This window comes from Panthera leo, chromosome D4 (assembly GCF_018350215.1).
Source record: "Panthera leo isolate Ple1 chromosome D4, P.leo_Ple1_pat1.1, whole genome shotgun sequence".
Lineage (NCBI taxonomy): Eukaryota > Metazoa > Chordata > Mammalia > Carnivora > Felidae > Panthera > Panthera leo.
Window position 1 is genome coordinate 43,130,756 of NC_056691.1, and position 12,059 is coordinate 43,142,814.

The window sequence follows — 12,059 nt, forward strand, 5'->3', positions numbered from 1 at the left end:
CCACAGGCACCAGCACAAGCAAACGGCAAATAGAAAGGTATCTCACAAAGAACCAACCAGGTTAGTTAAAAGTAGAGGGCTTTGCTTCATCTTTTGCAATTCTGCACCTTTTGCATTTCTCTTCCCCTCTGCCGCGCGCGCTCTGCTCTCCTTTCTTTTTCATCCTGTTTCCCCTTTTTTTGCTCGCACTGTTACACTTTCTCTGTCCGCCACCCCCCCCCCCCCCCCCCCCCCCCCGGCTTTGTTATTCAGCACGTCTGATTAGCAGGAGCCTGATTGGCTGGCTGCCTGCTCGGAGAGAGATTCCATTCAGCTTACCCCCCACCCATCCACCCACCCACCCACCCTCGGTCAGGAAATGTGAGCAGGGCTGATGGAAGCTGATAGGCAGGGCTGGAGTGTTAGCACCAGTACTGGATGTGACAGCAAGCAGAGGAGCACTTAGCAGCTTATTCAGTGTCCGATTCGGATTCCGGCAAGGATCCAAGCATGGAATGCTGCCGTCGGGCAACTCCTGGCACACCGCTCCTCTTTCTGGCTTTCCTGCTCCTGGTAAATGCCTTTTCATTTCAATACGTTGCTATTGCCACTTAGCCTGGTTGCTGTTGGGGGTAATGTGTATGTGTGTGTGTGTGTGTGTGTGTGTGTGTGTGTGTGTGTGTGTGTGTGTGTGTCTTTATCTTCAAACACCAGGTAAAATAATTTACATGATTTTAAGAAAAGGAAAAACTTCTTGCAGAACTTTAACCCCCAACTTCCCAAGCTAAGTAAGGTCCGCAAGACTCTGTGGGATAGTGAGAGAGATACATAATAATATTGAGACTCAAACTTTGGGATATACTGCCTAGCGTTCTGAGCTGGGGACTGTATAAATGGCGGTGTGTATGCTTGGAATTTGAATAAGGGACGTCCTGAAATCAAACTCACTCACTGTGGTGTTCCTGGAATTTTTGAAGGATGGGCTGTAAGGGGCTTTCCCCCACTGCCTTGTACGAATCCTTCTCTGGCTGTGCACATGTGCTAGGGAACCAGGTAAAAGACGGAATGAGAGCCCGTTTGCAGCCAGCCCAGATTATAGCTCATAATTACTGTAAGTCCTCTATGGATACAAGTTAATGCTAGTATTTATGAATTGAGGATTATGGTCTTTGATCTCAGATCTGCTTTTAAAGAAGAAGAAAATGCTGACTTTTTGTGTGTGTCTGCTCTCCATAATCACAGTGATAAGATGCTCTGCTCTTGAACATCAGCACACATTGCATTTTTGACTCGAAGTAAATGTTCCGTTGTGACTCATACTTGGTTTTATGGGCAGAAAATGAACATTTACTGTCCAAAAAAAATCTACACTCAAAATATTAATAGCAATGCACATTTTTTTAAACCAGAGTGTTCTGGGCAGGCAGCTTCATAAACCTCATCTGAAGGTTTGATTCCAAAATTTGCACACACTGATTCCAAACAAACGTGATTGTAGCTCTCCTTGTCACATTTATAGCATGCCAGCGCTTCCTCAATAAGGCAAAAAGGGAACAAGGTAAAAATGTAACGAATATATAGGTTGCATTGATTCGTTGATGCTAAAGGAATGTTTCGTTCTGATTAGACTCTGACAAATTTCATCTGAGCTATAATTTTGAGCAGAGGAAGCAAGCCATTTGGTATAAATTGAAAAACTCCAAAAAGGTTCATCAGATAGAGTAATCAGACAGTGTTTAAATATTTTATACATTCCCACCTCTCATTTGCATCATTGTAGCCAAGAAATCATACTGCTGCACTGCAAATGCTATAAATATAGAAATGTATTTTCAGGTTTTCAGACATTTAAAGGCCAACTGAATTTTAAGCATGAATAGACTATAACTTTAAGCTGTTGTGAGGAATATAAAAAGCAGAATGTTTAGGTGTGCTTTATGACTAGTGGAGCAAGCAATTTATGAAAGGTGTCTCATTTTTTCCATATGGGACGTGTTACTTATATACACACCATTAGTTTGCCTCATCTTTCCTTCTTTGTGATTTTCAACAAGTGTGTGTTATTTCCCTAATTTAATTAAATCACAAGTTCAATTACCAGTCCACATTACTTTTTTGCTATCTTCATATGAAAATATGATTTCATTATATTTTGGAAAAACTGTCCTATTCAGGAGTAGACTGCTTAGCTACCCATTTGGTTAATTGCATTATTCCCCCTTTGACATCTTGAATATTCATATATGTACTTGAGCATATAATTAGACTTATGTGGAAAAAAGAAGTGTTTCTTTATATCAGATTTCAAACATAAAACATATTTTGTTTAAATTACAGTAATTGTCTTGTGAGGATAAAATGAAATCAAACTCAGGTTTGTTTCAGGTCTGTATTTAAATGAATTGGGATTCTGAGAGTCACAAGAAAGAACTGACTTGTGAACAACAAGATATATCCCTGGGCAGAGTAATAACAGTATTATTAATACCTGCCACGTATTGTGTGCCTGAATGTGCCAAATATTAGGCCAGTTGTTTGAAACATGTTACAAGGAATCTGCACAATCAGCTTGCAAATAGGAATTTTTAAATTTTTTTTAATGTTTATTTATTTTTGAGACAGAGACAGAGCATGAACGGGGGAGGGTCGGAGAGAGGGAGACACAGAATCCAAAGCGGGCTCCAGCCTCTGAGCTGTCAGCACAGAGCCCAACGCGGGGCTCGAACTCACGGACTGTGAGATCATGACCTGAGCCGAAGTCGGATGCTCAACCTACTGAGCCACCCAGGTGCCCCGCAAATAGGCATTTTTAAACCTATTTTACAGATAGGGAAACAAGCTTATATTTGAATACGAAAGTCAAATAATGGAGAGAAAATCACTTGTTTGCTTTATACTATGGTTGGAAAATGTTTAGCAATGATGGAAGCAATGGTGTAAGTTGGTCTGTAGTCATTGTTGGATATTTAGGGGTTTTGTCTCATCTTGACCATTGAAGTTATGTACAGGATTATGGGCACTTGTTACACTTGCTTGTTAACTGCCCCCATCAGCTTTGTGACCAAAATTACATTACTGACCTATGAGCCCATGAGCCTCATCAGCAGTTGGCTTAGAACTAGAAGTGTGACAGTTTCAGCTCAGCCTTCAGTCTGAATGGAGAAATGGAACAAAGTAGCTTGTTTTCCCCATAATTATTTTATACATTATAAGAGTCTATCTACTCTTAGAATTAATTTAGGTGATTTTTGAAGATCCCTTTAACTTGATCCGAAAATATCCCATTTGTTTAGTGGTGAGTCGGATTTCTACTTCAAAACAGTGTTCGTTATCACTGACAGCTGAATCCCCTGTATTGGTTCTTGAGGATGTGAGCATATCAAATATTGACCTTCAGTTTTGTCAAAATCCTTTACCCTTGGAGGACGCTTTCTGGGAAAATGAGGTCCCTGTGTCTCTGTATCATATGTTCATGCAAAGCTCATACATCATGGATATCTATTTTACTCTGGGCACAATAGGACAGTACTTCTGATTAAGAGATTTCATCCTGATATTCAGGTCATATTTAGTCACATCACCCAGCTTCCCCAGTCTTCCCACTCTGTTCCCCTTTTTCATTCCCCCTCCTTTGTCCCAACTGTGTAGCTCAAAAGGAATGTGGCAAAAACCATGACCGGCCATTGACATATGTGTCCATCCAAACTTGAAGTCAAATCACTTCTTGTCAGAAAGGCATTTAATCAAATTTGCATTTGCTTTTTGTTTCTTTTGAGTGGTTTTAAGCTCTTTCGCCTGCTATTGTGGGAGTTGTGAGAGTAACACTCAGAATTATAATAAAGTACATGTGTTTTTCTGTTGAATTTCTTTTTCTTCTCTGCACTAATTTATACATGGAAACTAGTCAAACACAATAGCCCATTCCCTTCAGTCGCTCTGGCACTGTCCTCCACTATTATCTAAGTGGATCTATCTTGGATGGCGAGAAGCACCATTAGCTTGTGGAATGAATGTTAAATCCCTTATTTACAGCAGATTGTGGGCTGCTCCAATAAGTGGTGAGTGTGTGAGTGTGTGTCTGTGTGTGTGTGTGCACGCACGCGTGCATGCCTGCGTGTGTGCACATACACAAGTACCTTTCTATCACTGTTCCCTCTACATCTATTTCTTATTCTCATGCCTACATTCTCTTTAAATCAAGCCTCAGGACTTTTCACCTAAATCTACAGAACATAATGAGGCATTTATTTATATGCTATTTTCTAACTGTTTTTGTGAAGTTTCTTGTCTAGACATGGTCAGCTACAATTTTGTTTCCTCAGACTCCTGGTTTTAGTGTTTAGGTCTGTTCAGGACCACTTTCTGCCCCCACTTTTCCTTGAAAGACCACATGGATATTAAAGACTTGAGAAAAAGAGAGAAAATGGATAAGTGAACATATTTGTTTGTGCCTTTATATGAGTGCTAATACATATTGATTCTGCTTTATCAGTGTGTATGAATAAGGTGGAAAGCCATCCCCTAGCACACCATGGGGTAGGCTAGTACTCAGATGCTGCACGAAGCTCAAATAGTAACAAAGTTAAGGTCAGGGTTTGTGTAATTTTAATCAGTAAAGTGTGGTTAACCGCTGTACCTGTTACTCATTAAAAACAAAACTAGTTAATGTTGTTGCGTTTTGCACAGGAATTGTTTGGATAAGACACGTCTGGTAATTTGGTTCTGCTCCTTCTTATGGTTTAATCAAAATACAATTTTAAACTCTTCCAGAAAAAAATATAGTGTCCTCTGAATGTCTGCATTTCCTGTAGCACCTGGTAGAATGCCTTTTATATACAGGCATCGTAGCTGTTTGTGAACTAATTTAAGGGAGGAAAGGACTTACAGAGGCTATCACCTGGTTTGCTAATTCTCCACATTCTTGGTGTTTCCTAACTTCATGTACAGAGTCCAGTTTCTCTGGTCAAGTGACAGCTCTGCTTTTAATTTGTCTGTTTCAGGTTCCAGGCCTTAATCATTTAAGTTTCTCACATAGAATTGTTTGTTTCATTCTACTCTTCCCTCATTCTGCATATTCTACTGTTTCTTGTGGTCTCATGAGTACAGTGACCCAGAAGTGACCTCTCGTAGCATGAGGGCCCTCATCTTTTCTTGAGTGAGAGCATTCCTTGAATCATCATGAATAACCTACTAGTTAAGTGTGTTGAGATAATCACAGGAAAATGTGTCTAAATCAAGTTTTACAGTCTAGCTGCTTTTACTAATTTTCTTCTTCTAGAGAGCTGGCTTCCAACTTTGTGTTTTCACCAGAATAAGACAAGTTCGTGTCATTTTCTGTCTACATCATAAAAACTATACCATGTGGTTGAATTTTGGCTTGATTGGCAGTACTGGCTCATGAGCAGCTTAGGACTGGCATACCAGAGGTGATGTAAGCCCTAAAGGATCCTAATTGAAATAGGCCAGCACAGCTGTGTGGGGAGCCTGCCTGCTAACTGGGGTAAGCTGTTGCTATCAACCCCTTCTTTCCATGAGCTCAAAAGTAAATGACTAAATCTCCCCAATTCCCGAACGTCAAGATTAAAACCTACATTGAATAAAGCTTAACTGTTCCGGCTTCTCCTCCTGGGGATTTTGCCAATGAGAGCACCCAGCATGGAGAGCAGTTAGGAGTTTTCTGACCACGTCAAGAAGATGTCCCAATGGTAGTAGTCTGGCTCCACCAGTGACCTCTGGCTTGTTATTTGTGGATTTCCAGAGGCTTGGTGTTTATAAAGAAGTCTGGATATTTCCCTGTATTTTTTAATGGTCTCTGTTTCAGTCATAGATATATATCGTATCTCATTAACTACTGAAACTCTCTGCAGAAGAAATACCATAATTTCTGTTTGGCTACCCATACCACAAATTCTACCAATGTAGAATTAGTTTTTAGTAATTGTTTGTCAGAGACATGTGTAAGTAACTGTAATCTCTACAGTACTTTAAGATGTCCTTTCTTCTAGTTCTTGGGCTTCTTTGCATTGATCTCTGTCACTGTACTTCTCATACTGTGCTTACATTTCTGTCCACTCCGTGACATTGTGGGTGACAGCAGGAGTGACTTGTCCCTCCTACCTCTGTCAGATGCCTGGGAATTAGATCTCAGTGAATGTTGTTGAATGAATGAGTAAATGGATGGATAAGGATGACTTGGCAAAAAAAAGTTGGAAAGGTGGTAAAGCACAAATAGGACAGGAAAATGTGAACATCCATTTCACCTTTGAAGCATTTCACTAATTCTGGTTTTAGTAAGACCAAGTGAGCAAGCTAATAAATTTTAAAGGGAAGATAAATATTTTGTTTTTCTCTCTCTTTCTTAAACATATACGTCTATACAATGAATAACAATTGAAGAACAATCCCTTTCGCTGTTGATAATTAGAATGCATTTTGCATGTTTCATATCTTGCTTAACCCACTTGGTTCTCAAGTATTTTCCTTTTATGAAATTTGCTCTCAGGAGGAAAATGATACTTATATTTGCCGCAGTCTTATAAAAATAGAGGGTAGCTATAAACTCTCATTTCAGCAGAGATGATGCTATGGGTTCACCATAGCTCGCTTCTTTTTCTGGCAGGACGTAAAGATAAACTGTATTTCCCAGCCTTTTCTGTGATTGGATGGTCACAATCACTCACTGATTGTGAGTCAATGGAATAGAGTTAGAAGTTATAGATGGCACTTCTAGCCCTCACATCTGCCACGTAATCATGCAAACACTCAGCACTCTCTCTTTACCTGCCTCCTGGACACAGAGCCTCCAGCAGGGAACTTCAAGACCTTAGGGAATGAGAAAGCCACCAAGCGCAAGGCCTGGGTCCCTGAATGACTTTGTGGGGCAGAACCCCACGCCACCACTCTCACAGAATTCCTTTTCTGAAATCCATTCACCCACTACCAAGAAATAAACCTTTTTTTTTTCAATGTTTTATCTGTTTTTGAGACAGCACAAGCAGGGGAAGGGCAGAGAGAGTGGGACAGAGGATCTGAAATGGGCTCTGCACTGATAGCAGCGATCCCGACGCGGGGCCCAAACTCACAGACCGCAAGATCATGACCTGAGCCGAAGTCGGGCGCTCAGCCGACTGAGCCACCCAGGTGCCCCCAACCTTTTTTTGTGTTAAAACACTGAGATTGGAGGAAAGGTGTTGTTTATTATACTGAACACCTTTTTAAAATGAACTGTGCTTCAAATTTAGATGCCTTGCATGCTAGCACTCACTTATAAGTCAGTGTTAATTCTACTTTCCATTTATTATGTGGAAAATTTGAAACAAGAAGATTGCATGTCATCCTAATGATGGTTTAATCTTTGTGATGTGCAACTTACTGCATGCCCCCAAGTACTTAACATGCTCTACATTTGTAACAACCTGCACACCACAAAGACTGAAGGAAAAGTAGGAAAATGGGCCCATGCTCATTTTTCAAACATAGAATCCAGGAATGAACGGCACGGTAAGTGAGAAAAGGAACCAAGAGAGGCAGGGCTGTGGTAAACAGTTGGAAACTCCTAGAGTAGAGCAGACCAGCCAACCCAGCCAAGGACATAGAACCATGCAGACCCAAAGGAAAGGCAAAGAAAACAGAAAGAGATACGGAGAAGCAGAAACTAAGGCACAACACCAATGCTGCTCTCAGGACAGAATGTCGGTAGACAAAGGAGTAAACAAGTGACAGAAAGGGGAACAGACTCATAAATGCAAAAATCCCAAATGTTTCGCACAGCAGCATCCAAAGTGAAACACGCCTCTTGAGCATACCTAGTCTCAAGCATCTTTGATATGTGTTTCTTGTACATGTCTCAGATGTCATGGAACAACACTGGTTTTAGAGTGTAACCATCTGGTCTGTAGCACTGATTCTACTTCTGTGATCTTGGTCTAGTCACAGAACTTACTTCAGCACTGTCTCCTCATCTATGTGCTATTATTGCCCATCCCACCTAACTCTCCAGAATGTCATTAGAGGCAAATATGGCATCAGACGTTGAGCTGTTTTGTAAATTCCACAGTACCATGAAACATCAAGTGATTATACTTTCATTGATAGCATTTGTCTGTCACCAACTGTGTGGCCAACACAGAGCCAGGCTCCGTGGAAGATAAAGACACTGTCCTTATAATGAGTTTGGTAGTTCATTGGACATTTTGTTGTAGAGTTATTTTTAAAAGTTTTCAAAACACTCTCCTGTAGGGAATAGTTCTGTGATGGGTATCACTGTTTTCAATTGCCCGCCCCCCCCCCCCCCCCCCCCCGCCCAAAGCTGGCTCATCTTAAAAGGGACTCTTCTGTACCTGCATAGACACTATCTGTTTAATCCTATCCATGTGTAAATGTAAATCATGGCTTCCCACAGATTATTCATATGTATTATCTTTCTGGATATTATCAGACAGTATTTGACTTCAACCATTGAAACTTGTTTCCAATTTTCCATAGTTGAGAATATCAATTTGTGTAACAGAACACACTAGAACAATTTTTTAGTTAAGATAAATTCTTTAGGAAAAAAAAAAAACTGTCCTCAAAACAAATTCTTATCATTGTGAGAATTACCATTAACTAGGGGTTACCAGTGTCTAGGGCATTTTCATCTGCCCCACAATTGGGGTATCATGCTGGTAGACTGCAGTCTGATGTAGTTTCTACTACATTGTGCTTACTTTATAATAACCAAAAAATCCATGGAAAACACAAGCATATTCCATTTGGAATCATATTTCTAAAGTGCTATTGCTTTAGTAGGTTGCATCTCCCTCCTTCACTAGACTTTTCTCTACAATTCCACTAAAATAAATTAATTACAATAAAACCAAAAAGGCCTTGTGCATGGAAAGGGGGATAGTTGAAATAAAGGGACTAACAGAAAAATCACATGTGTGAGCATACACCATTTGTAATATAGGAGATTTATTCCACTTCTGAGGCAAGAAATTGCAAGACTCTAATAGTTTCACCACCTGTGAATTATTTGGGTGCACCTCATAAGCGGGTTCTTTCTTCTATTTGTTTAAAGAAATAAGTGGTATGTTCGCCAATTCTACACTACATTAATTTTCACAGAGTTTCCATTTTCATCTTCATTGCTTTTTCAGATTTTTTTCCAAAGCTTCTGCCATTCTCCAACTAAAGCTTTGGGTATTTTCCCCTTCAATTTTTGTCCGGGGACTTTCTCTAAGTCAGTTCAGTCTGTTGGCATAAATGTTGGGACAAAGGAGGGAAGGACTGTGATAACCTAAGACATCCTGACATAAATTCCAAGAGCACTAAAGAAATGAGACAGGAAATTATGAGCAACCTATAATAAATTCAAACTGTCCAATAAAATAAATATACCTCACTGGGTTCCCATCCTAAGGTAGGGTAGGGTGTCCAATTTCTCAGCTTACTTTGCCGGCTGCTCAGGCACCATTTGAAGTCTGCCAGAGTATTGTTCAAGTATTGTACTTCATCAGGAGACCCAGAAATGAAAAAGCACAATGGAAACAATAAGAATTCCTACTGTTCAGGTGCTGAAGTGAGATTTAAGGGAGAGTCGTTTTTTTTTTTTTTTTAATGGTCTGTTTTTTCATTAAAGTTGCTATAACCATTTGACACTGAGACAGAATATCATTTCCCTGATGTGCCACACACTTTTATTTTTACCTTTGGGCTTGTATCCAGCCTGAGATAACAAACATGCTTTGAAATTACTGTTAAGAGTGAGTTAAACTGATATTTAGATTCCCAGGACATAGATTATTAGCACTTGAGAACAAAAAGAATCTTTAAGATGGCATCTAATGTGACCTTAATTGATTGGGATCTCTTTGAAGGCAGAAGTTTGGTTTTACTTTGTCTTGGATATATTTGTATCCCAGGCACCAGATAGTTTGATATCTATAAAATGTTCGGTGTAAGTTTGTTGTTTGAATAAATGAATTAATCACCTGTCCCAAACCTTTCATTTTGCAGATAGTTGAATGTAAAATATAAACGTTTGCAGAGAGATTTGAGACATATTTTCCGGGAAAACCTAGTAGGTGGAATCCAGATCCTGGAATCTGGATCTCTTTCCTTTCAGTCCGTACTCCTTTGAGAAGAGTTTGTTCTCTTTCTATTATAGCTTCTGGGACCTTTAAATAAGAGCCAGCCAAGCTGGCCTTGGTTGAGAAGGGTTGAAATGTTGAGATGTCATATGCAGAAGAAACCTAGGAATCAACAAAACTGCTGGAAAATCATCTTGAATAAAAACTTAAGGATCATTGTTGGTTTATAAACATCAGGGTAACCTGGAAAGAAGGGTAGGGAGGGAGGCTTGAAGCCTATAAAACTTGTCTCCCTCCCTAGATCTGCATCATTTCTCTTGCTTTCCATATCAGTGAAACATGTGAAAACTTTGGTGATGTATATGTGAAAATAACTTTATGTGGGACCTTGCACATAGCAAGTGGCCAAGAAATGTTAGTTCCATCCCTTCCCTTGGTGCAAACTAGCATATTCATTGAAAGGCTGCTGAATGACAGACACTGTGCTAAGTCCTGGGTATACTGTGTTGAACAAAACAGACATGGTTCTAAAGATGGGTCTTTCTACATATAATGTGAGAAAGAATTGAGATGGGGAGCAGGGAGGGCAGGAAATAATTGGCCAGTACTTTCCATTGGTTTTATGTTGCTGTCATGATATTATTTTCTTTAAACTGTGTATTTAACTCTTGCTGATGTAAGGGGGCCTCTGCCTAAAGAAATAGACACATTAATTCATTATTTATTGTGATTCAAGAAAGAATGTGTAGAAAAACTCCAAAACTCTACAGATTTATACTTAAGGTCACCTCTTTGAGTTATGCTTTTTTTATTTTCTGGAATTCTCTTTTTTAGTAATACTGAAACCTAAGCTTAATGAATGTATTACTTTGTCTCTGTGTTTATTGATACATAAACACCTGTCTTCTCCATGTTAGAAGTGTGCTTAAAGTAGGCCCTCATTCAAGTGAATAAAAAGCCAATCAGTGGCATATAGAGCACTAATGATGGTAGATTTTTCCTCAAAAGGGTTAGCTTGCTCTGCAGAAACTGTTTGTATGCAGGAACTTTATAAATCTTTAGGCATCACTCTGGCATGTTCTCAGTTCTCTCCTGGGAGGGATTCTGATTTTCCAGTACCTCTGTCATGTCCCTGTAGACTCCAGGATCTCAGTTTTAAGAAACCCATCCCGTGGTTCGTGTCTGTTTTTGAGTTCTACATAACTGAAAACAATAATTCCCCAGACTTTTGGATTTCTCAAAAGTAAATAAAGATGTGTTTGCACATCTTTGCAGGTAGGTAGGAAGTCTGGAAAGCAAATACAACATTTCTAATTTTTTTTCATTTTGTTTAGTAAGGACATTAAAAAATAAACCTCTATCACCTTAGTTTCATAGACGAATAGTGTTAGCTTCAGTGTGAGAAGCACTTTGCACATATCTAGCTATCTAACATCCATACCAATTATGGACTGGTTACAATTATATTCCATTTTCCCCAGTTTCCAGGTTGAGGAAACTGAGGCACAGGGGGTCATATAACATTAGTAGTGGCAGAGCACAGATTCCGACTCAGGCACAGTTCATTCTTGCACAAACTCTGCCATTGTTTTCAGCAGTACAAGAAATGAAAGGTTCTTTGAATAAGCCAGAAGTTCTAAGTCCATACTTTCATAAGAAAATCTAAGTAAACACATTTAGCTTTGTGGAAAGCTAACTGGTGTCCAGATTTATCCTTTTTTTTTTTTTTTTCCTGATTTATCTGTTTAATTCTTCTGTATCACTGAAAACTTCACAATGGACTGGGCTGCTCTATGCCAGACGCTTTCCTTGGGACACAGAGATAAACAAAACACAGTCATACTCGCCCAGAAAACTCACAGATTCTAGACAAAGTTCGAAAAAGATACCACAGCGCCTGAGTGCAGGATATAAGGTGCTGCCGTAGCTCCAAGAAGGACACGAGACAAGGAAGCTGACATTTATTGTCTGAGGTTCCCAGGCTCTGTGCAAAGCAGACAGTAACTG

General features: G+C 39.6%; 1 protein-coding gene across 2 annotated transcripts in view; it reads left to right on the plus strand.

The window, feature by feature from the left end:
• Positions 1–423: 423 nt before the first annotated feature.
• The window catches only part of ADAMTSL1 (ADAMTS like 1), a 378,657-nt gene continuing 367,021 nt past the window's right edge, over positions 424–12,059 (plus strand). For both annotated transcript variants that reach the window (XM_042913347.1, XM_042913348.1), the window contains exon 1: positions 424–552. In XM_042913347.1, the coding sequence (XP_042769281.1) occupies positions 490–552 (63 nt within the window). In that variant the 5' untranslated portion in view covers positions 424–489. The remainder of the gene's footprint in view (positions 553–12,059) is intronic.